Here is a 25,361-nt window from a genome sequence, read left to right as displayed (position 1 = left end):
GTAAAGAAACAACTGGTAAACTGTAGTTCAATTTACAAAATAATCCTTGCACTTGGAACAGGTGTAGGATAGCTGGGTAACTTGCAGATCTAGTGCACGGCCTAAGCAGCATTTAAATGGGGTCATGTCTTCCCTGGAACTCAGCTTTCGACACTTCCATGCAAGCTAATAGTCATATACTGTTTGGAATAAGATGATCTACAACTCAGTAAAACATTAAACGTTCTACATTCCTGGAGTTCTGACAGGCTTTCAAACATCCAATTGAACATCAGGTGGAAATGTTTTATTTCTGAAACGCAAATACCAGAACAAAAAAGACTAGGTAAAGGGGAATACTGGAGACCTCAAAGTTTTTTTTAAACAGTGACAAACTTGTTTCCTACTAAAAACCGTGAATTCACAAAAGGGTCGATTTCCTCTTTTTAGGTTGCCTTGGACTTTCCAGATCCTCTGGGCAACCTCTTTCTTTTAGTGTTGTACACAGGGGACCCGGGGTAGACAGAAAATGTAAATGGGTCACCGCTCCTCAGTTTGCTGCAGCAGAGAAGAGAGAGAAGCAATATAATTTGTTGTACACAGACTGTTTTTGATTTTTATATTCCAGGAAACAGCACCCCCAGCAAGACAGTCAAGGTTTCAGGCCATAGACAGCACAGGATTCCCATGATCTGTATTTCGACTCCCTCTCTTATAAAAGGGCACTCGGCATCAAACAGAATACTAACGTGTTAATCTTGGGCAGCGCATAGCAAACTTCTTTTGTCTGTCTTCTTGGCCGTGTTGGAGGTGATTCCAGAGGTACAGAATTGGTTGAATCTTGCAGGACCTTGTGCTCTGTGAAAAGTCAGGAATTGATCACTGCTTAAGCTACACAGAGAATCCCTGTTAAACCTATTAAAAATAAAAAAACTCAGAGTAAAGGTAAAGGACCCCTGACCGTTAAGTTCAGTCGCAGACGACTCTGGGGTTGCGGCACTTATCTCACTTTACAGGCCGAGGGAGCCGACGTTTGTCTGCAGACAGTTTTTCAGGTCATGTGGCCAGCATGACTAAGCTGCTTCTGGTGCAACGGAATACTGAAACCAGAGCAGCGCATGGAAATGCCCTTTACCTTCCTGCCGGAGCGGTACCTATTTATCTACTTTCAATCTGACGTGCTTTCAAACTGCTAGGTTGGCAGGAGCTGGGACAGAGCAACGGGAGCTCACCCCAACACAGGAATTCGAACTGCTGACCTTGTGATCGGCAAGCCCAAGAGGCTCAGTGGTTTAGACCACAGCACCACCTGCGTTTCTAAACTCTGAATATCCAGAGTCAATTGAGAATTCAATGTTAGGCCTGATTGGCTACCAAATTGGGTTTTATTTCAAAAGCAGTAGTTTAAATTCCACATGGTTCCCAACAGCAAGTGGTTACTAATGTTCTCCTGTTCCCAAAGGTGCAGGTTTATTTCCCAGACAAGGTGTCACTCAGAGATTCACACATGCAACTTGTGCAAAACATCTCTGGATTTCAGGGCACCTCTTTAACATAAATATTACTTCCTATACTTCTCTTCTTCCACTAAAGCAGAAGCACAGCAACAAAGGAAGTTCCTTTGTGGACATGCCCTTAATACCTAATAATAATAATTCACAGAAGGTTAAGAGGCAGGAGATAAAACCAGCACACTATCCTTTGCCCGCATCTTTGATTCTTGGCTTTGGGCAATTTATGGATATTGTAAGGGAGCACAAAGCAGCTATTGTGTTTCTTAGCTGGACTCCCATCCCCCTCCAATCACGGTGAATAAAACAAAAAACCATCTGTTTCTTCACTTTTTGCATTGGCAAATGTCTAGCACGTGTATGGGGCAAACTTCCATCCAATCATAGAGCTTTTGCTTTCCTGAGCTTTCTCACAGTGAGCTGCCACTATACTGCAGTCTAGCTTTCATTTTTGGTGCAGAGCAATAAAAGCTCTGGGCTGGTTGGGAGAGAAAACCAGATCTGCAAGTTAGCTTAAATCAAGCAAACCCAATAGGAGTGCAGATTTGCACACAGAAAGAGGTGAATGCTGAGATTTAGATGGAGGGCTTCACGCCCCCCACCGCAATTCACCTATTGAACCTCCTATTGAACATCAACAGCCTCTTTTCATCACTCACCTTTTCCTTGTGCTGTGTTTTGCAAGGTTTCAGGAATTGCATGTGCTGTCTTTTTCTCACATCTGCCAGAAGCCACTTGCTTTGAATCATTTTTTAAAGCTGTTGAGACTTTGGGCAGAGACGAGTTTCTTTCTGGGCTCACTTGATCTTGAAGTGCATAATGTGACTGAACAGAACTACAAGAATGCGGTAAGGTGGTCTTAGAAAGACCAACTGTAGAAGACTCAGGAGTTTTGGGACATACAGCCACAGAATCAGCCTGAGGTGAAGCCTTAGGAAGATCCCTATGGAAAGAATCTTGCTGAGTCCTGGAACCTGAACCTCGAAATGCGGAATGCACATTCCCTAGAGAGAAAACAGGGGTTGCATCTTCTTGACTTGTTGATTGAGAAGTGAAACTCAAATTCTTCCTCTTCCTTTTATTGGCTCTTTGAGCACTCAGACCCATGTCTGTTTCCCCATGTTCTTTCCCTGCATTATCCTTGCCCGCTTTAACTGTTTTGTGTTTGTGCCCACCCTTAGCCTTGGTTTCTTGTGGCTGCACATCAACATTAAAGCTCTGTAGCTCCATCTCACTGATCTCCTGTTGTAAACAAATTTCCTGGGTCGTCTTCTTGGGTTTTTTATGCTTCACATTCAGATCCAGTGTTGCTTCTTCACCAGGAATCTGCTTTTGGAAACCAACCAACTGTTTTGTACCAAGAGCATGCAGTGGTGCCTTGTTGCTTAACAAACTAAACTCCGGACTTTGGAACACAATTCCTCGATCCTCTAAGTTTTCCAAGGGTGCATTTCCTTCATGCGCAACGGGAGCAGAATTATTCTGATAATCTAAAGCACCTAGCTCTAACACAGAGGTCCTTCTACAAGTCCTGGTTTTATCAGAACACTGGGAAGTATGTTTCACATTGCAGGCATGGCTCTTTTTATCTTGTAGTTTATTGCTTAATGAGATAGTATCTGGATTTTGGAACTGACTTTCTGAATTCTTCATTCTTCCCAAGAATGTTCTCTTTTTTGTTTCCTGGATCAAAGCATTGCAGTCATCTACATTGCTTAGAGAAGTCTGGTCCACTACATAGGTCCTTCTGCAATCCCTGGTTTTATCAGAACACTGGGAAGTATGTTTCACATTGCAGGCATGGCTCTTTTTATCTTGTAGTTTATTGCTTAATGAGATCGTATCTGGATTTTGGAACTGACTTTCTGAATTCTTCATTTTTTCCAAGAATGTTCTTTTTTCAATTTCCTGAGTCAAAGTGTTGCAGTCATCTACCTGCTTTGGAATAGTCTGGTGCACTACATATGTCAATCTGCAACCTCTGCCTTTATCACGGTGCTGGGTACTATCCGCCTCCTTCTGACCGCAGCTGTTCAGTGGTGGTCTTTCTTCCAGAGAATCGACTTGACTTGACTCTTCAGTGTGACGTGCAGGCTCCGGAATTGTCATCGCACTACTGTTCGATTCAGAGGTTTTGTATGGTACTACCACAAAAGTATTCCTTATTCCACTGTTATAATTAACCAAATGTCCTTTCGACTGCCTGACAGCAGAAGAGCTCCTGTGCACATTCCCCATACTCACTTTTTTTACAGCTGTGGTTTCATTGGCTTTGATCGTCTCATAGCTTTTATTATTGGTGTCTGGTGCCAAAAGCTCACCAGCCTGACCGACTTCAAAATACTCTTTAACAACTTGCTCCGATTCCTTTGTCCACTGAAGCATCTCTGAGGACTTCTTTTGAGAATCGCCTCCAGATGCAGCTGAGCTTGTTCTGCGTTTCTTCCTCTGAGTCACGTGAGCACCTGATAACAACACGCTACCACTGAGTGGTCTCGTAGTCACCTCACAGTGCTGCAGAGGTGAACTGTTACTCAGGACGGACAGCAAGCCGCTCCTGGGACATTGTTGTGTTCTCAAAAGGTTTCCTACAATGACAAATAGCTGAATTTAGTAGGTGAACACAAACTTACTTTCTTTTTTTTAAAAGAATCCGTGAACTTGTGCAGTAAGAAAGCAAGAAAAGTAGTTCTCAGTCTAACCAAGGGCCCATCTCATTTCTATCGGAGACCAGGCAGATGCTTCCAGGAAGCCCACAAATAGGGCTTTAAAGCAACAACCCTCCCCTTCACATTGTGTGCCACACCCCACCATTAATATTCAGACATTATACTAAACAATGGCAATGTTTAGTATGCAAATGAGCCTAGCTGCTTCCTGGACTCATGCATTTTTCATTTCCCTCGCACAACCAAGGAGTTCAGAAGAAATTGTTTCCATTTTCAGTTAATTGTGGCTTCCCATGTTGTCTGAACCGGAAATTGTAGTTAGTGGTGAATCGAGTTAGCTTCAACAAGCCAGCTTTCTAACACACATAAGTGTGCATAAAATTGTTTCCATGTGTGTGTGTGTGTGTTGACGTCTATGCCCATTCTGTAATTACAAAAGCTTTTTGGTGGCAACCATCAAATGGCACTTATATCGGGCACGAAGTCTTTGCTGTTCTTTAAAGCACACGTCAAACAGCAAGGCATTCTTTTATACGATTCTAGACCTAACTCCAAAAGCCCACTGCAAGCAATCTGATCAAACCTCAGGCAATACAAGCTTTGGCTCCCATTGAATGAAGGGGGAGTGAGAAGAAGGAAGGTGGCAGGAGAAAGAGAAAAGGGGGGAAGCAGCCCTGCCTACTTTCTACTCTGTCCCCACTCAGATCTTCTGCCAGCTGACATGTAATTCCCTCGTGGGAACACAGCCCTCATCAGAAAAAAAAAGTTTGCCTGATTAGGAAAAATGGTATTTGGTACTGAAGACAGGCAAAGCTATGCCTTTTAACGTTGCCTACATTGAGTGTAACACTCACAGTCTGATGCAATAGGTGGGGTTCCATCCAGACCTCCACGATATAGTCTTGGCCAAATCTGCTTGCCATTCCTTATCCACAGCCCACAACTGACTTTAACTTAAGGACCATCACTTGGGACTAAACAAACCCTAAATACAAGGTTATAGAGATTTGGCTCTTATTTCTTCCCCCAAATGCTCACAGGACTGTACAAGAATAATTAAGCATGATGCACACTGAACCTCTTGCCCAGTACTGAAAAGGAACAGAATTGTGCATTCCTGACTGGTATACTCCCAGCACCAAACAGCACAGTAAATAAATACATAAGCAGATTCCCATCTTACACTGCAAAGTACAGAATACAGGCAGTTCCAGTGTCAGGTTGAGCCAGGAGTAACTGGAAATAGTCCTCAAATGATTCTGTACCACATCTGTAGTTAGACGGAAGAGACAACCTCCGTGCCACATAAGCTCAGGCAATGAATAAAATGTGCAGCCTGATCTTATACATGGTTATTCAGAAGTAAATCCCACTGAGTAGGCTTACTCCCAAGACCACAGATGTGGCCGTCCCAAGCATATGGCTTTCCAGTTAACATGTGTCTCTCACTCATACAGAGGGTGCTATGTTTAATTTATGGAAGTATTTATATCCCGCCCACTCACATAATATATCAAGGAGGTGCACAAAATACAAATCGTAAAACAGTGTAGAATCATCACAAGAATGAGTGGCTCGCCTAAAAAGAAATTCAACAAATAGATTTGTCAGCATATAAAAAGGTTTTCAAGAGAGGTTTGAAGGTTATTGGGGTTGCCTGCCAGATATCTGCTGCATACAGCCAAAGTAAAAGTAATTATATGATAAAAGCTCTGTTATACCACCAAAAGGCATGTCCCGATCAGGTGCCAGTGCAGTGCCATCCTCTTCATCCTGGGGTCTGCTCAGCTTGATTGCTATTTGCAAGTGGCTGTTCATATATTGGTGCAGTTCGTGAATAGATTTGTTCTGCATATAAACAAAAGGGTTAACATTTTTAAACTGATCGAGTTTAAATAAAAAACAAGCAAACCAGGCCTAATAAGCATTGGAAAGCTTAGGTTAAAGACTCTTTACAGTATTTTCAAAGAAGCAGTTAGAATAATGTTCTTGTTTTCATTATGCATTCTGTGTTTTCATTTTGAATTTTAATGCTGTGAACTGCCCTGAGATCTTTGGAAGAGGGGCCGTATACAAATTAACATAAATAACATTCCTAATAATTTCCCCATGGGTTCTTTTATAGTTTTAAATATGATTTTATCTCTGTGTTGTAAAGTATGTTAACCTATTAATTAATCCATGAATCTTAATCCATAAATTAGTAACAAGAGCTTCCAAAATTTAACAAAATTTGTTTCTCTACAGTTGCCTCTCTTGTTTCTTATGACTTTGGTTCTCATGGACCTTATCAAGCATTTGTAGGATATGCCATGTCAATGCAACCAAAATGGTCAAAGGCCTGGAAACGATGCCTTATGAGGAACGGCTAAGGGAGCTGGGCATGTTTAGCCTGGAGAAGAGGAGGTTAAGGGGTGGTATGATAGCCATGTTCAAATATATAAAAGGGTGTCACATAGAGGAGGGAGAAAGGTTGTTTTCTGCTGCTCCAGAGAAGCGGACACGGAGCAATGGTTCCAAACTACAAGAAAGAAGATTCCACCTAAACATTAGGAAGAACTTCCTGACAGTAAGAGCTGTTCGACAGTGGGATTTGCTGCCAAGGAGGGTGGTGGAGTCTCCTTCTTTGGAGGTCTTTAAGCAGAGGCTTGACAACCATATGTCAGGAGTGCTCTGATGGTGTTTCCTGCTTGGCAGGGGGTTGGACTCGATGGCCCTTGTGGTCTCTTGCAACTCTATGATTCTATGTGTGTATCCCCTTGACCAAGGTTCCCTAATCCAGCCTTCTCTGACTCAAGACACCCAATTCCTCGTTACACCCTTCCCAAATGCTAATGAGTGGGTGTGCGTGTGTGCGCAAACGCCAAACTGGGTCTTTGACCCGGGTAAAATAAAGCCTAGTTTCACCCCTGGTTTAAGCACCATTGAAGAAAAGGTTCTAGTTACCACAGAGACAAATAACATGGCTGCAAATACGGTACCACAGAGAAGAGCTTTCGGCGCAGTGAGGCATTTTCAAAGTGACACGACTCCACTTCTTTTTGTAGCAGCATCTTTTCAGCAGTTAGTCTTTGACTAGCCCCCTTTGCACCATTGAGAGCTAAAGCCAACGCTTTGTTGTTCTGCTTTAGGGAGAACTTAATTATAGAGGAGTTATCTGTATTTTTCAAAAGAGGGAGAGAAAATGGGTGGTTTTTGTCAGCTTTACTGGTCAACCATTTCCAAAATTTTGCCTTATCAAGACAAGAATAGAAGTCGGCAGCCAAAATTGGTAGGTAAGCTCCAATCAACATAGGAAACCTGTGCACCCCACCACAGACTTATGCTGTATATTATGAAGCAAATTCTTACTGGTCTCCCCCTGGGCAATCAGCAGTGGCTTGGCAAGGTTGAACAAACACAGTTTCAATCACTATGATTATGCTGCTGTTTAGAGTCATAAGACCTGTGCCATAAATCATACATCTTTTTCAAAGAAGACAAAAATGCCAAAGAACTGTCAAATGCCACTTCACTGGGACTGAAAACACAGCTAAGGCCAGTGGTGCTACTTATAAATCACTTCCTGCGTCATTTTTCTTGAGTGGTCAAATCTTCCCCAATCCTGCTAACAGCTGGGTTATCATCTTCTCTCCTCCTCCCTCCATTTACAGAAACCTAGTGTTTCTCCACATTGCAGGGATATGCACCAGCATCAAGGCTGGCATTCCCTGAACCAGACTCATGCAAATACACAGCACTCCATCTGTATAACCAACTCAAGCTGCACCATCTGTGGTTTTGCTGTGCGGAACAGGTGGGGGGAAATAGGCCCTATAAGGCTTTTGTTCTGATAATGCCCTATATTGGCTGTGCTTGTGGTTGAAGATTAAACCTTTCCAGCATGTAAGCTCAGCTCTGTGATGGGGAAATCGCCCCATAGCCCAGCCATGTGATGGATTTAAACCTCTCGCCTCAACCCATTGCTGACAGGGATGAGTGTGCACCTGTGGTGTGTGTGTGTGTGTGTGTGAGAGAGAGAGAGAGAGAGAGAGAAAGAGAGAGAGAGAGAGAGAGAGAGAGAGAGAGAGACAACCTGTTGGAGGTTTTTTCAGCAGGAGTTGGATTGCCATCTATCATGGATGCTTTAGCTGAGATTCCTGCAATGCAGGGGGTTGGACTAGATGACTCTCTACAATTCTATGATTCTGTGTGTAAGTGCAGTATGTATGCATGAATTTGATGACCACTTTAGTCACATTCACTTAGGCTGTAAAAGGTCAGCAACTCTTGTCTTATAACTCACCCCAACAGAATAGTCCAGGTCTCCAGTGAAGCGCCAGAGCTCAAGCATAACAAATTATTTTTAAATACTGCCACTTACTTATTGTTTTTGTTTTGATCTTTGATGCAAGAGAAGCATTCAGCTTTGCCGTCTTCAATGCACCATTTTTCTTTTCCTTCATCCGTTCCCTGACTTCACTTGTGAATGAAATGGATGTTTCTTCAAGTGCCTGAAGTGACATTTTCCAGGCAGTCCTGCCAGTTGTTCAGAAAAAGAAAAGTCTGCCATTATCATCCTTTATATTTGCAAAATACTCTAACATCATTATATTGCTTTTATGTTTGCACTGACTTGTACTCCAGGCCCCTTTGGAGTCTGAAGGGACTTCCGCGGCGCTACCACATTGTTGCATTGCATAGACCAGACTGAAGCGTAGAGAAATCAAGCAATTTGTTCACGCATTTGCAAACCAATGCTGAGACAGAATACTTGTGCAGCCCAGTGTATATGCTTACTGTGAAACAAGTTACAATACGATACGATAATCTTTATTGTCATTGTCCCATACAGAACACCGAAATGGGGGGGGGGGGGGACTACATAAGACATTCAAAACCAACAAGTCTGCTATCCCAGCTATCCCAGCCTGGTTAGCCCCCTTAAAAACTCTGATACCCCATTTTAAAAATACAATACACTCCTATAGAGACTCCTTACACTGTGTTAAAAACCAAAATCGCATTTGGATAGAAACTGTTTCTCAGGCGGCTAGTCCTAGTCTTTATAACCCTGTACCTTCTTGCAGAAGGCAGAAGCTGAAAGAGGTAATTTCTGGGGTGCGCACTATCCTGCGCTATCTCTGCAGCTTTTTTATGGTACCTGGCAGCATAGATTTGATCCAAGGTGGGAAGAGTGCACCCAATTATTCTCTCCGCAGTCTTTACAACCCTGGGCAGCATTGTTTTTTCCCTGACCTTGCGGCTCCCAAACCACATATCTTTATGTGACAGGTAAAAACATTTCCCTTCAACCAGTTACAGATAAGTAGCCGTGTTGGTCTGCCATAGTCAAAACAAAATAAAAAAATTCCTTACAGTAGCACCTTAAAGACCAACTAAGTTAGTTCTTGGTATGAGCTTTCGTGTGCATGCACGCTTTCGTATCTGAAGAAGTGTGCATGCACACGAAAGCTCATACCAAGAACTAACTTAGTTGGTCTTTAAGGTGCTACTGGAAGGAAATTTTTTATTTTGTTTTCCCTTCAACCAGGCATTCAGCTTTTGAAATGTGTTTGTGCAAAGGGGGGGGGGGTTACTGGCTCGTTTCTGTTTTATGCGTTTTGTATCCTCATCCTGTATTTTTCTGTCGTGAACTGCCCTTCGGGGTCTTCGGGTAAAGGTTGCCCTATACTTGTAATAAATAAGTGCATTTTTAAACAGAATTAAGCAAAAGAAACGTGGCTGAGGAAGCAAAGGATTTAAGGTTAAGGTGGCGGTGTTGTACAGGCATATATATATATACATCCCCCCCGCCCCCGAATCATAACCATTATATTACAAGGAAAACATACTTACCACTTTCATTCAAAAAATGAAATTCCCCTCCCTCAGGCAACCCAGTTCAATCCTCCAAGCGGCTTCAGCCTCCTCCGAAAAGCGGGACTGTAGTTAGTACTTCATTTTGAAAGAAAACAACAATAGCAACCAAGATTTGCTCGGGTTCCCGTACCCCTTAAGGCCCTGGATAAAGAAAGTCCGCCCTCGCTCTTTCTTTCTCCTGTCCTTTCCTCTAATTCCTCTGCCACATTCTGCGCGCAGCGCTATAAGCAAAAACCGCTTGGAGCGGATCACATGACTTTATCATGTGATCCGCTCCAAGCGACGGGATTGGCCCTTCCGTCAGCCGCTGCGTTGACTCCGCCCCTTTCACCTTCCACGAACTACAGCGCCCAGAATTCCTTGAGGGGCTGAGGCGTTTCCTGTCCTGAAATTTAAAAGGAACAAAATAAATAAAAACGTGTTGTTGTTGTTGTTGTTGTTGTTTGTGCGCTCTTAAGAGCCGCTCTGTTCCTCCGGCAGTCCTTAGGCCTGCTTGCCTCCTCCCGCACGTGAGGGAAGGGCGAGGACTAACTCCCTAGAGGTGAGCGGGCTGCGTTGCCATGGAAACCGGCGCGGCCTGCCTGTGAGGCGAGGTGAGGCGGCGGCATTTACGGGGGCAGCAGACCTCAAAGTAGACCTTTACTTTCTTCCCTTCTTCCTGGCCTTTGCTCGCCCCCTTTTCCCTGGCGAGGACCAAGAGAATGCCATTTTGTGGTTTACCTCAGGTGCCAAAATGTCTTGGTTCAAACCAGTGCTTTTTTTCTAAAAAAAAAAATGTTTGAGGTACTCTCCTTTTCCTACTCATGTTGAAATAAAAGGTAAAGGTAAAGGTACCCCTGCCCGTACGGGCCAGTCTTGACAGACTCTGGGGTTGTGTGCCCATCTCACTTAAGAGGCCAGGGGTCAGCACTGTCCGGAGACACTTCCGGGTCACGTGGCCAGCGTGACATCGCTGCTCTGGCGAGCCAGAGCCGCACACGGAAACGCCGTTTACCTTCCCGCTGGTAAGCGGTCCCTATTTATCTACTTGCACCCGGAGGTGCTTTCGAACTGCTAGGTTGGCAGGCGCTGGGACCGAGCAGCGGGAGCGCACCCCGCCGCAGGGATTCGAACCGCCGACCTTTCGATCGGCAAGCCCTAGGCGCTGAGGCTTTAACCCACAGCTCCACCTGCGTAATACTGCCCCTCAATGAGGCCAAACTTAGATTCACAAAATGTTTAGGGGGACCCCTGCGTCCCCCCAGGAAAAAAGCACTGGGCCAAACCCAGCAGAGATGCTGGTGGCGTCAGGGCTGGGCGGCCTAGTAGTTCAGATCGACAAAAGGTGCGCCAAGATCCCCGGCCGGAAAACGTGGGGTGCTCCCCCGTGCAAATTGTCCCACGTTTACTTTTAATAGCACTGCGGACTTCTGCAGCAGCTCATGTTCTAAAGGCGCAATCCCATGCACGTTTGATCAAATCCCACTGTTTGATGGAGAGAGTTCACGAAAAAAGAAAGGGGGAGATGAAGGAAAGTTTTGTTTCTGCACATCACCCTAGAATGTTCAGTTCACCATGAGTTCATGAAAACATTGCATTCTGACTTGTTCTTAGTCTGACCTGTTCTTAGTGCTTGGTTGACCACATCTACGGATGAATGCCATATATTAATCACCGAGTAATTGTTTAAGGCTTGCTATATCAATCACTAGGGACGCAGGTGGCGCTAAAGGTTAAAGCCTCAGCGCCTAGGGCTTGCCGATCGAAAGGTCGGCGGTTCGAATCCCTGTGGCGGGGTGCGCTCCCGCTGCTCGGTCCCAGCGCCTGCCAACCTAGCAGTTCGAAAGCACCTCCGGGTGCAAGTAGATAAATAGGGACCGCTTACCAGCGGGAAGGTAAACGGCGTTTCCGTGTGCGGCTCTGGCTCGCCAGAGCAGCGATGTCACGCTGGCCACGTGACCCAGAAGTGTCTCCGGACAGCGCTGGCCCCTGGCCTCTTAAGTGAGATGGGCGCACAACCCCAGAGTCTGTCAAGACTGGCCCGTACGGGCAGGGGTACCTTTACCTTTATATCAATCACTAGTTATAGTTTAATAAGGAGGTTTCCATGCCTGTCTAGCTCTGTGTTCCCTTTCCCATCCTTTAATCTATTGATGATTAATGTCTATATGTAACCTTTGCTTTGTACTTGTGTTAACCAATCAGCAACAAGCACATATGTGGCAATGCTGTAATCCTTTGCCTTGTACTTGTGTTAACCAATCAGCAACAAGCACATATGTGGCAATGCTGTAATCCTTTGCCTTGTACTTGTGTTAACCAATCAGCAACAAGCACATATGTGGCAATGCTGTAATCCTTTGCCTTGTACTTGTGTTAACCAATCAGCAACAAGCACATATGTGGCAATGCTGTAATCCTTTGCCTTGTACTTGTGTTAACCAATCAGCAACAAGCACATATGTGGCAATGCTGTAATCCTTTGCCTTGTACTTGTGTTAACCAATCAGCAACAAGCACATATGTGGCAATGCTGTAATCCTTTGCCTTGTACTTGTGTTAACCAATCAGCAACAAGCACATATGTGGCAATGCTGTAATATTCAATAAAAGAGACTCCCTGAGACGTGCTCGGGAGATGCCTCCCATATGACACCCACCACTCATTTGTCGTTTATTTCAACCCAACAGAGAGTGCAGCTTTAGTCAGTTTGTAGCAGCTGTCACACATTTCAACAAGTTTTTGCACCTGCATTCATACACACAAAAATCGCAATTGGTCTTCATTGTCAGGGGTGCGTGCAGGAGCCAGGCCCTGTGACCATTCGGACTCTGCAGGACTGGGGGCTTCCTAAGTTTGTTCTGGAAAGGCAAGGTGCGGCCCCACAGGTGAGGCCGATTGGTAACTCACAGCACCTGGCGGCAAGAGCTCGGAAGGGATATAAGGTCAGCATTTTCCTTAGGCTCTTTGCCACAGCAACACACTTCCTGATCCTTGACCCTCAGCTTCTTTACTCTCTGTTTCTTTATCCTCGGACTCTTGGCTTTCTGACTCCCGGCTTCTGGACTCCTGTTCCTGCTCCCACCCTGCCATCTTGCCCCCGGATCTGACGTCCCCTGCCAGGACTTCGATCGCCCGTGAACCGGACCATGACATTCATATTTTGTGTAATACTGTTAGGAGTTTGGGCAGGGGTATGCAAGGGCCCCTTCTAATTCCTGCATCCAGCAAGTGGTAAAACAAGGATTCGAGTTCTTGAAATAAGACAGGCTAGCTTCCTGGTGAGGTAGTGGCCTGAGTATGGGTCATTAAGGTAATAAAGGAAGTTGCTCTGTACCAGAGTGGAGAATTGAGTTGTGTGAGCTAGAAGCTGGGAGTAAAGCGGCAGGCTGGGAAGCCAGAAAGACAGAATGCCTGATTTCTGCTTGAATCCAAGGCTGTGGCTATGGGAGAAGCAAGACCTTTTTGGGGTGTTAATGGTGTGAAACACTCCATCGTGGGCTCAGGTTGTATATATGTGTAATAAACCGTATATCATAAAGACACCACAGTCTCCGCTGTCCCTCATTCTGAGAAAAAACAAACCCTGGGTAAACCCCTGGAATCTTGCACCACTCAGAGATTGGGGTGTCATGCAACAAATACTGTTGAGTTGAACGCTGCATTAAATTAAACACACTTAACATCCATTTGATTTCAATGTCCTTAGGTGTGCTTCAATCCACACAGGATTAGACTTCAAGTGTCCCTAGGAACATGTCAATTCTTTGTTTTTTTGACTCCTTGCTTCCTTTTGATGCAAGTGATTGTTGACGTAAACTGTTACATCCAATAAGGTCCATGGCAGAAGAGGGACCAGTTCTCATTTATCAACCAGCTATCAGTGTTTCAGATAAAACATTTAGCTTTGAAATCCAATGCCTTGGCATGTAAAAGGATCTCTTGCACTCTGGCCCAGCAGCTCAGCCCAACGGGGAGCTGCTTGCTAGTACTGTATTCTTTTTCTTAAAAATTCAGTTCAGCATTATTGTGTTTCTAAGCAACAGACAAGTGGTTCATTCTCTTGCTTTCCCTGAGCAAGGCTTTCATTTCTGTTAAGGCTCAGCAGGACTAGCAAGAAAAGAATAATATCATCTGGACAGAAGGCTTTTCTAATGATACCAAGTCAACGAAATCCAGAACCTGGGTCTTTTTAATAACCATTGCGAGAGAAGAGGTAATGGCTTTTTTTCATCCATTTATGTAGAAGTACCACACTGTATAATCTTTAAGATGCTATTTAAGATGTTGCATTCTTTTCACAGCTGACAGTCAATTTATTTATCTCACTGCTAAATGGACAGAAGGTAGCATGCAATTTTGCTTTCCATACCAAGTACTTGTAACTGCTAAATTAATTATCTGTCTTTCACACATCAGATATGTTTAAAATACGGTTTACGCATTCATGTTTCAGTTATGGGAATCTGTGGATGGGTTTTTGTTGTTAATAGAATTCATTGATATCAGTATTTACAGTGAAATATCACCACCGGAATATATTACCTCTATTTTCTCTGTGGTTTCTTATCCTTATACATGTGAATGATATTGGGGAAATGTACCATTAATATACAGTGGAAGATTTTCATATTATTGGATCCTGGAGGAAGGTGTGTACAGGGAATAGTGGGTTGCCAAGGTAGAATTACATGTTCAAATTCTTTGTGCGTTGCATAGTATGCAGCTGTTAACTTTGTAAAGAATGCTGCAGCTGATGCTATACCTGAGTAACAACATGGGCAATGCCAGGAGGAGGATAAAAGGTAAAGGGACCCCTGACCATTAGGTCCAGTCATGGACGATTCTGGGGTTGTGGCGCTCATCTCGCTTTATTGGCCGAGGGAGCCGTCATACAGCTTCCAGGTCATATGGCCAGCATGACTAACCCACTTCTGGCAAACCAGAGCAGCGCACGGAAACGCTGTTTACCTTCCCGCCGGAGCGGTACCTATTTATCTACTTGCACTTTGATGTGCTTTCAAACTGGTAGGTTGGCAGGAGCTAGGACAGAGTAATGGGAGCTCACCCCAACGCGGGGATTTGAACCGCCGACCTGATCGGCAAGCCCTAGGCTCTGTGGTTTAACCCACAGCACCACCCGCATCCCATAGGAGGAGGATAGGGGCTCCTATTAGTAGCCTCTAACCAGGGAAGCTGGCAGGTCTGCCTACAGTTGGCTGTGTATCTTGAAATTGCTAACAGGAGCAAAACTTGTAATACATGCCCTGAGAAGCTTACAATCTCATGACCTTCTAGTTTTCCTTTATTGACTTACCTATCCTTAATGTCTTATGTTCATTCATTGTACATTGTTCTTACCTAACTGGACCTTTGCAACTGGAACATGGAGAAAGAACACACAAATTAATGGAGAGAAAACGTTTGAAACAAGAGATTGAAAAACTCTTGTAAGTACCACCTTCTATTTTTGTTATATACTGTACTTTAAAGTAGATTTACATCTAATAGCTGCATTTTATACCCAGTGTGCATAGCACCTCACACTTTCCTCTCCCACCCCAGCGCACACAGATAAATAATAATGCACTGAGTGGCTGAGCATTGGTTCTAATTCAAAATTATTCTTTTCCTGGAAGGGGAGATTATGTTGGTGTCAGACTTCGGGAAAATGAATTTGACCCACAAGGAAAGAGGAAGACTACCTTTCTAGATGACTTGGTAAGCAACTACTTTACATTCTTGCTGGCTTTTAGCCAAAACCCTTTGAGGAAGGCTGCAGTTCAGTAGTACAGCATCTGTTTTGCATGCAGATGATCGCAGGTTAAATCCCTGACATCTCTAGGTAGGACTGGGAGTGCTCCTTGCCTGGCAGCATGGAGGGGCAATGTAGACAGTCATTCGGTGTAGACAATCCTGAGCTAGAAATTGACTGAGTATAAGGCAATAAGGAGAATCCAGGTGATGCATAATAACTATGATATTTTATTCTCTTGTTAATTATGCTGTTTTAAATGTGCATTTTATATTTGACTTCACTTAGCAATGTTATTTATTTATTTATTTATTGAAATGTTTAAGATTTTTTTTGTTAACTTTGTGTTAAATATGTATTCTGTAGTTGTCCTCCTTTGTAATGTTTTATTTTGAAATCTTTAAGATAACATTTTAGTTTTAGTTTTCTGTTAATTATGTTGCTTTGACTGTATACTCTATATTTGACTTTCTTCAGGTTGTTTTATTGATGTTTTAATATTCTGTAAATAGCTTTGAGATTTTTCTTAAAAATATAAAGCGGTATAGAAATGAAATCAACAACAACAACAAATCTAATGTCTTTATCATTCAGAGAAACTTCATTCCCCCACTAAGGAATGATGTATAAAGGATGTATGAAGGATGTAATTTCCTTGCTTATGGAGGAGGACCCTTTGGCTCATTGTGTCAGCTCTGTGCTGCTGGCAGACATGCTCATTGGACACAGCCACCAGTAGAGGTGGCTATTTAATTGTAGCATGCCAAAAAGTGGCATCTTCCATTCAGAAGTGAGTCAGGTGTACAGGAAACAAATACTTTCATTGCGCACTGTAGCTGTGGCTGCATGCACACTTCACCCTTAAAACATATTCAAAACACATTCTTTCCCTCAAAGAATTCTTTGAGGGAATTCTGCTCCCAGGGGGAGCAGGCCAGCAGTGGCAGCCATGGAGAGACAACAGGATGCTCCACCACTGCAGTCACTCAGGACAAACACAGGCTCATCCTCCTCTCTGAGCTCAGCAGCTGCAGCACTGGCTGGGGAAATCAGGACATTTCAGGATCACATCAGAAGCTGGGATGGCTTTCATAATTTAGGGGCTGTCCCTGGAAAATCAGGACACGTTCAGCTTTTGCACAAATGCACTGAATCAATGCAGCAACCAGTGCTTCCTATTGGGAATTTTATTTGCAGGATAGGCTGTGTAACGTAACCAAAGATAACACAGACCCTGTGAGTCAACAGCACACGTGTTTGAGCTGTGCTAAGTTCTCTTTTCAAGGGTAGGTGGTTAAAGCAATCCAAAAGTAGACCAAACCAATCCAAACCCTGTGGGTCAGCATCACACATGTAACACATTTGAGTTTCACTAAGCTGTTGTGCAAAGAAATCATGTAGTTTCACATCACACAAAAACTTTTTTCCCTCGCTTCTTTTTTTTTATATATACATATTTATTAAAGTTTTTTGAATACAAATGCATAAATAATAAACAACATTGCTTATATCAAAACATAATTTCGTCACTTCTTTGGACTCCCTCACGTCTCCCGCTCGCACTTACATCGTTACAAAAAAAATTTCCAAGCAAATTACCCACTTGTTTGCAATCTTATCTCCGCTCATTTAAATAAAATCTAGCAATTCTCCAAAAAGTTTGTATTTTCCTTAATCTCACTTATCGTCAAATTCAGATCTAATTCAGTGGTGGGCAATTATTTATGATCTAGCATCCTTCTTAACATTCAACCAAATTACAATATTTTTGTAAATAAATCTTGAATTTCCTCCAGTCTTCCTCAACCCTCTCTTCTCCCAGGTCTCGGATTCTACCAGTCATCTATGCCAGTTGCATATAGTCCATCAGCTGCATCTGCCACTCTTCCAGTGTGGGTAGATCTTGAGTTTTCCAGCTCTTAGCGATGAGTATCCTTGCTGCCGTTGTTGCATACATAAAGAATGTTTGGTCCTTCTTTAGCACCTTCTGGCCGACAATACCCAGAAGGAAGGCCTCTGGTTTCTTAGTGAAGGTATACTTAAATACCTTTTTCAACTCATTATATATCATTTCCCAGAAGGCCTTCACTTTAGGGCAGGTCCACCAGAGGTGAAAGAATGTCCCCTCAGCCTCTCTACATTTCCAACATTTATTATCAGACAAATGGTATATCTTGGCAAGTTTAACTGGGGTCATGTACCATCTATATATCATTTTCATAACATTTTCCTTCAGAGCATTACATGCAGTGAAGTTCAGCCCAGTGGTCCACAACCTTTCCCAGTCCTCAAACATAATATTATACCCAATGTCCTTTTTTCCCCCCGCTTCTAGGCTCACTATGACCTGGCCATAAATGTTGCTTTACCTTGGCTCAATGATTCAGAAGCCCAAATGCCTTGGGGAAAAGAAAAAAGGCAAGTGTAAGGTCCCACTGTTGTAGTAATGCTATTAATATGCACAGGAAAGCTGGAGCCAGGGTTTTTTTCAGCTGGAACTTGCCAGAACCCAGTTCCGGCACCTCTCAGGTGGGCAACATCGCTATTATAAGAGAATAAGAGAGGCATTCATGGTGAGTTCTAGCACCTCTTTTTCTAGAAAAATAGCATTGGCTGGAGCTGTATGTTTAATCCACTACCCATTTAAAAACTTACATTTATGGGGCCCTCCAGATGGTCTTTTTATTGCAAATTCATGCTGATAGTGCTCATGATGCTATCAGAGTGGTCACACGCAATTCCACTCTCAGTACTCTTTGCATCTGCAAAAGCTTTGGGGTAGTCACACTGCTTCGCTTCCAATCAGTGCATATCCAATTACTTTCTGCTGAAATCTTGTAACTTTTTATTCCTCTCACACTCCGCTTTTGTTGCGCTATAGCCCCTCCAAACAGCAATAATGTGGTGGAGATGGGGAAGCATTACAGAACAAACCAAAGCAGGATAAATTCAGCACCAATGCATTATTACTGTATCAAAAATATGTTGCAAAATGCACCCACAATAAAACACCAATCTGGAGGAACCCTAACTCTATTGATCTGAATGGAGACATGCCCACAAATGTTGATAATACAGATTAATTTGAGTTTCTGTTAACCTGTAAGGGTTATCTTATTTATCCTCACATTATCCTTGGTACATGAAGCTGGCCTGTATTTTGTTGAGTCACATACCTACAGGACTCTGAACTTGTGCAACACATAGTTTGCCACATACTCCTTACGGGATCGGGAGGCCAAAGGGAGAAAAGACTTTTTAAAGGGATTGCCCCATATTCCACAATCCTCTAGATCTATAAAACAGAATGAATAGTCCATATTCCAGAGCTCCAAACAAAAACATTATAGCTTGACAGTTCCAAAACACTATGGAGCATAAATCACAATTCAACAGTCGCACTTTTATTAAGTCTTAAATGGGATCCCAGGTAGAACAGTCCAAAACTCCTTTGGATCCATTGGATCCCAAGTCAGCCCTGCTGCTGTCAGGTGACAGGATTGGGTGTGATTGCTGCAACAGCTCCAGGCTGGCACAGCAATCTGCTTGTCCACCACTTTCTGCCCTGATCATTGTTAAGGCCCACCAGGCAGTGGCTGAGGTTAGCATTCTCCCCTGAACCTAGGAAAGATTTGGGCTTTGATACCCTCCTCTTCAATTTCATCATGCAGGTGTGAAAACCACAGTACATATCACTTATAAATTGTTAGATAAATTTACCTGTTACTTTTTTCTTGATTTCATCTGGACAGGAAGCTACCGTTTCATCGACGATACGGTTATCCCAACCGAATTGAAAGGGAAGCTATGATTTTATCATCTTATGCCGGGATGCTAATGGTATAATCCTTTGTTTAAATACTGATTGTTTTAATAGAAATGATGTGTAAGACTCCCAAGGAGGAAAAATATGTTATCAAATTTTCTTTTAGATGTATTTTTCTTGCAGGCAAGTTACTGTTTTTTCTTAAATTGAGGGTTGCAAAATTTGCCCTCTATTTCGGCACTTTGCCTTTTTCTATTTATTTTTTTTACTCTTACTGGAGCAGAGCAAAACAAAACATTGGCTTTCAATCAGTGCCCTTACTCTGCCTGAGGTGGGCAGTGGGACTGGAGAAAGGACGAATTTTGCATCCATCTGCTTCTCCTGCCTCACAAATTTGGTGGGCCCTTAGTTTTAGATAAAAAGCAGAAAGATATTTAAAACAAAAACTGGCCTGTACCACTGTTTCTACAGAACAGCATTCCTGTTGAAGATGTCATTGGGATTTATACCACTGGAGCCTGTGCAACACACTGGCAGAGTTCTGCAAAAGTAAGTTACATGCACATTATTAATCTGTTACCAGTTTTAGGCCGTGTGACAAACAGGCTTCCTTTCCTTCTGGGGGCATTAATCTACTCATACTGACCTTCCCAACCTGCATTATAAGTTTAAATCCCATGTTTATCCCATGCTTCTATTATTGAGTTCAGGAATCAGTGCAGTCAAATGCTATTACCTATAGTATGGCTGTTTTTCAGTTAATTTCAATTCAGTCCCCGGCACCTCTAGGTTAAATAAGGAAAGGAAGGATCAGGTTTGTACTACAACTCCCATCACCACCAGCCAGCATGGCTAATGATCGGGGTGATGGGGGTTGTAAACAACAAAATGTGGAGGACTACAGGTTTATTATCCCTATCCTAAAGAGTCATTGGCATTCAGTAGTGGGCACAATGAACAATTATAATCTTGATGATATAAGGCAGAATCTTTTATTCCTATGGATGTTGCCACACACACTGATCAAACCAGGCATGTCCAAAGTCTGTTTTGGGGACCTAATCTGGCCCCTGTGGCAGAAGAATTCCCCCAAAAAGCTCAACAACTTCAATCGTAAAAAAAGCTTAACAACTTTGATTGGCCCTCATGTATGTTCATTTCATCAAATCTGGCCCTCTTTGAAAAAAGTTTGGACACCCCTGGCTTAAATGATACACACACACACATATATAAACATCACTAACTTTTAATATAACCTCAACAAGTACAGCTAAAAATAAAACTGATAATATTGCATTGTTTCATATATCGAAGTGGCGTGAAGCATGTATGTGTAAGTGAAATCATAATATCATTATTTATTAATTTGGGGCCAATTACCTGAAATCTTACTTGCTATTAGGGTTCCACATTGGCCATGTTGGGCTTTCCAGTTAGTTTTAATTAGTTAGTTTATATCTTTCTATGCTCCTGGGGGACATGAAGAAACCCACAAAATGTCTGTGTAAGACTAGTATACAAGCATATATAAAAGCTTTTTATATTTGTGTAATTGATCTTCTGGGAATGTTTTGTGTGTTTCTCTCTCCTGCATACTAGGATATATTCCCCAGGCTAAAATGCAGAAAAGGGGAAAAACAATGAATTTTTTTTTCTTTTCTTTTTCTTTAAAAAAACTTTATACCAGCTGACACTATATTGAGAAAAGTATTATATCAGTGAGTGTTCTGTAGATAAGTACCATTTGTCCTCTGGGTCAGCTTTACTGAAGTCACTGAGAAAATAAGGTGCCCTTCTTGCCTTTGTAAATCTATAAAATCTTGCCAGACTGCAATGGTATTTTCAATCCAGCCCTCTAAAAATTTTTAATTCATAACATTTAGGAGCCTTACATGTGATGCTGAGTTACACACACACATGAAAGGTGGATTACAGCTCCCATCATCTCTGGGCATCCTGACTGTGGCTGATAGGAAGTCCCAACAGCTGAAGGGCCGCAGGTTCCCCATCCCTGGTCTAGATACTTCCCATATTATCTGCAGGACTGCAACAGAGGCCAAATAAGCAGCTCAGCCCTCTTGTATAATACAGGAGAATACATGTTCCATTCTTTCGGTTGGATTTTGAGCATTGGACTCTTTGCAATCATTTCTTTTCACAATTTGATTCATGTAAGCCTGTGTTGTACTGAGATTATTAGTCCAACTATCCTATTGCCATCTACTCCCAGCTGGCAACAGCTGTCCCAGGTCCCAGGCAGAATAATCTTTTGCAGCCTGACTACTTAAGATCCTTTAAGTAGAGATGATGGGAATTAAACCTAAGCATTCAGAGCATGTGCACTGACTTTTTAAAAAGAAAAAAAAATAGTAGTGTAATTTCTGCAGCTCTGGGTTGCTATTACAGCTACTCTCTTCCCCCCTATGGACATGGTTTTGTATATGTCTTGATGTATTGGGCAGGTAACCCTACAACCATTCAGCACACCTTCAGTATTATCACCCTTTTTATTCACCTAAAACACTTCCCAGCTACATTTTAAAATATATTAAAATATCTGCACAATAGACTGGCTGGCTAAACCAGGTGAGGGTCTCAAACCCTCAATAAGTTAAGGACTTCCCCTGCATGTGAAGACAGGCTTTGGCAGACTGGAAAGATTACACCAAAAGTGGGTTCAGTGGTCCAGAAGGCTTCTCAAGCTGGAAAGGTAGCCCATCTAGGAGATGGGAAACTCTGATCCTAAACCTCTGCTGCCTTGTGGTATATCTTCAGGAGAAGAAAGGGCTAAGGAGTAAACCCTACACAAATCTGGAGTGGAGTCCCTAAGGGGGTGGCACCTTGTCCCCCTCCTTCCCGCAATTCCTGCCACCAAGCTGGTGCCAAATGTATTGCTCTGCTTTCCTTTGGACCCCATCAGTGAGGCCTAGTGGGGGGTCTTGTTGTCTGGCCAGCCCAGAACCTCCATCTACACTGCCCAGGCTTGCGCCCTAGGGAGGTCACTTCATTTTGACTTCACCCCCAGAGGTGCACTCCATTGTCTCTCGAGACGAATGACAACAAGAAGTGCTTAAATAAGTGTTACAACACTATTTTTCAAAATGAAATTTAAACCCCCTGCTATGTTTCTTGACATTATTTTAGTAATGTGCACAATCCACCCGCCCCGCCCCCCCAATAACTTTTTAAAATGTTTCCTACCAGTCTTAAAGTGGAAAAGCAATGAGTGGATCGCTCTCGGAGCTGTCCATTGGGAGCAGCCATAGGATGCCATCTAGTGTGCAAATAATGTTTCTGTGCTAAGCTATAGGCTGCAGGAAAATAACATTGGCTACATTTCAGAAGATCCCATAGTCTATATGTCCTGGTGTTAGGTGTCATGTTAATTGAATCCTAACAAGATTCCATTGTTAAGTGCCTAAAAAATAATAGAAGAGCAATGCAGCAGCGAAAATCAATCCTGATGAGATATTGCAAAGAGGAAAGTCAGAAATGGTGAACTAGAATGATAAATAATTAGTGCTTATTACCGTAATTGCAATAACCTACTGGTATTCTGATACCAAACATTTTCACTCCTGTTTCTCCCAATAATCTCAGCATGTAAATGATGGCCTATAATACTGTAGTCACATATTTGCTGCCACAAGTTATGGGGCGAAAGTAAGTGACTTTGTTTAACCTGCAGGGCCACCGAATTCATCCTTGTAATCTCTCACTGCATCCTTTTGCCATGTTGACAGCCCCCCAAGCTGCAGAACATGCAAGGAAACAGAGTAAGTGGATATTATCTTCTCTCACAAAATTGCGTACTGGTTGTTATGGAGTAAGGCAGGGAGGGGGGGAGTTCTCAAGACTTGTTACTTCAGTTTTGCCAACAAGCAAATCTCTCTTATCTATCAGTCACTCTCTGCTACAATTGGGAGATAACTAAAAATAGCCAGTTTTTTTTGAGATGTAGCTATTTTCCCCAAGTGGGACTAATGATGAGATAACTAGACCAATTGAACTGATAGGATAAACTGCAACAATGTGGACATGACATTGTAATGGTGGCTCATTATTGTTGATTTGTATGAGTTTGGGTTTCTGCCCAAACATTTTTAGCTCATTAGACATTACTCAGCCATGATACATTTCCTCCCAGACCTTCATGCCAACCCCAATGATGTTGCAGGTGGGGACTGTTGCTAACGTCATGGTACACAACTTCACAAACCAGTGGTGGGAGTGCACTGGATGCAAAGTGCAGGCATACACAGCCTTTCCATTTATGAAGTCTGAGCCCTTTCAAACAGCCTGTGGTACTTTGCCCACAGCTTCTGCTGAAGGCTCCTTTAGCTCAAAGTCAATTCTTCATTTTAGTATGTGCTACGTGAATTGCATGCTTTGGACTTCCAGCAGACAGATATCACTATAGTCACATGCTTAGGGCTGTTTCTGTGTCAAATGGGCACAATTTGTTGCCAAACAGGAGACAGCTTTCTGAGGCTCCGCATAACATGCATGAGTCTCACCTCCCTTCCCAGCTCACAGCTGGTGGGAGTGGGTGTTACAAGGACTTCCCTTCCCTTATCAAAGGACAGCCTTGGGCGGTAGTGGAATTAGACAGGGAATACCCAGGATTGGTATGCAGTTTCAGCAAAACATTTCATCCACATTCACTGTTGATCTCAGGAATGTTTCAGGAACATGTCAGCCAATTTCAAGTTAAATGACAAAGGGAGTGAGGGAATGACAATCTATTCTTTTCTCTTTTTCAAGGTGTCAAGTTCCACAGGACAGAAGCAAACAGAAATGCCACCAGCAACTCAAGAAAAACAATGGACACAACAATTTAGAAACAACCAGAACTTTTAGTTTCAAGAAAGGAAGATCATGAGAAAGTAGATTTTTCAAATAAATCAAATGAGACTAGACCCTACTAACAACAGAGCTTCTGGTTTCAGGCAGCCTGGTCCTATCCATGTTTACTCTTAAGTTCATGGGCTTTCAGATAGGATTGCAGCCTTAAGGTGCTGTTGGAAGTTACAGCTGTGCTGTCCCAGAACCTTATATTTAACAGGCTTCACTGTTGCTTTAGGAATTCCTACAGGTGTTTATCTCCCACCTCTATTTAGATATTTTAGGCACATCTCACTTACACTCTGCCTCCTCTTGCAATTTCACCATTGTGGCAGAAACCTCTCTCCAGTCGATAAAAGCAGGGGTGTGTCATAAATAAAAACAATAATTTATCCAATGCAGCCATTTGATTGCAGATGTCCTTCCTGTCCATGACCCTGATAAGTTGTCCCAGTGCTTCTAATCCCAGTCACAGTAGTTTAGTTAGCCTTCTCTGTTCTACTCATATTTAAATCTTAGAAGTCTCATTTCTGTAAACACAACATACACATGTTGCTTTTCCCTATTGGCTACCAGTTTCATATGTTAGAAAAAAGGGAACTTCAAGCACTAGGAGCCAGGGAGTTTCCAACATTGCTTTAACAACAGTTGTAGCAGTTTACAGTTTTGTTTTCTTTCCACAACTCCAGTGCTTTTTTCTGGCGGTACTCAAATGCATGCCACAAATAAAAATAAATTTGATTATCTCATTCATGTTGTTTTGCTCCAAACTACTCAAATCTATTTCTGGATGGCTAGACTAACAGCCCTCTTGAACTATGCAAGATTCACATTTGCTGTGAATTTGAGAGACACAAATTAGATTAAGGTTGATACTCTAGCAGCTCAATCAATCCCATCTGAAGCCTCCAGCCAAGTAAGATCTAGAAAGGAGGCCCTGTTCCACCATTCAAACCAGACCGTTTAATCTCGATGTTCATTCTGGACTCTTGTG

The 25,361-nt window shown here is 42.8% G+C and overlaps 2 protein-coding genes across 3 annotated transcripts; one reads left to right on the top strand and one right to left on the bottom strand.

Annotated features, from left to right (window-relative positions):
- Positions 1–264: 264 nt before the first annotated feature.
- On the bottom strand, positions 265–10,483 carry LOC307216910 (uncharacterized protein). 2 transcript variants are annotated; one of them, XM_079977715.1, is made up of 7 exons: positions 9,998–10,483; positions 8,523–8,677; positions 7,141–7,316; positions 5,881–6,007; positions 2,150–4,078; positions 729–837; positions 265–537 (listed from the first exon to the last, which is right to left on the bottom strand). In XM_079977715.1, the coding sequence occupies exons 2-7, from the start codon at positions 8,662–8,664 to the stop codon at positions 426–428; spliced, it is 2,595 nt and encodes an 864-aa protein (XP_079833841.1). In that variant the 5' UTR covers positions 8,665–8,677; positions 9,998–10,483; the 3' UTR covers positions 265–425. The 2 variants fall into 2 exon arrangements, with proteins under 2 accessions (XP_079833841.1, XP_079833842.1); XM_079977716.1 differs by lacking the exons at positions 7,141–7,316; positions 9,998–10,483 and having other exon boundaries at positions 8,523–8,651.
- A 4,639-nt stretch (positions 10,484–15,122) lies between these two features.
- On the top strand, positions 15,123–25,116 carry LOC307219912 (uncharacterized protein C2orf80). The gene is made up of 7 exons (XM_079983448.1): positions 15,123–15,451; positions 15,641–15,722; positions 18,092–18,178; positions 19,513–19,596; positions 19,994–20,071; positions 23,211–23,298; positions 24,287–25,116. Exons 1-7 carry the CDS (start codon positions 15,411–15,413, stop codon positions 24,361–24,363), a joined length of 537 nt encoding a protein of 178 aa, XP_079839574.1. The 5' UTR covers positions 15,123–15,410; the 3' UTR covers positions 24,364–25,116.
- Positions 25,117–25,361: the final 245 nt, after the last annotated feature.

This window comes from Podarcis cretensis, assembly GCF_951804945.1.
Source record: "Podarcis cretensis genome assembly, chromosome: 1".
In the NCBI taxonomy this organism is placed as follows: domain Eukaryota; kingdom Metazoa; phylum Chordata; class Lepidosauria; order Squamata; family Lacertidae; genus Podarcis; species Podarcis cretensis.
This window is presented reverse-complemented; position numbering and strand designations above follow the sequence as displayed.

Coding starts and splice junctions, on each gene's coding strand:
- LOC307216910 (XM_079977715.1), bottom strand. CDS start 8,664: ATGTCACTTCAGGCACTTGAAGAAACATCCATTTCATTCACAAGTGAA. Junction 4,079..5,880: donor TCGGGACATGCCTTTTGGTG/GTATAACAGAGC, acceptor TTGTCATTGTAG/GAAACCTTTTGAGAACACAA. Junction 838..2,149: donor AAACACAGCACAAGGAAAAG/GTGAGTGATGAA, acceptor GACTTTTCACAG/AGCACAAGGTCCTGCAAGAT.
- LOC307219912 (XM_079983448.1), top strand. CDS start 15,411: ATGGAGAGAAAACGTTTGAAACAAGAGATTGAAAAACTCTT. Junction 19,597..19,993: donor CTTATGCCGGGATGCTAATG/GTATAATCCTTT, acceptor CTGTTTCTACAG/AACAGCATTCCTGTTGAAGA. Junction 20,072..23,210: donor ACTGGCAGAGTTCTGCAAAA/GTAAGTTACATG, acceptor TTTAACCTGCAG/GGCCACCGAATTCATCCTTG.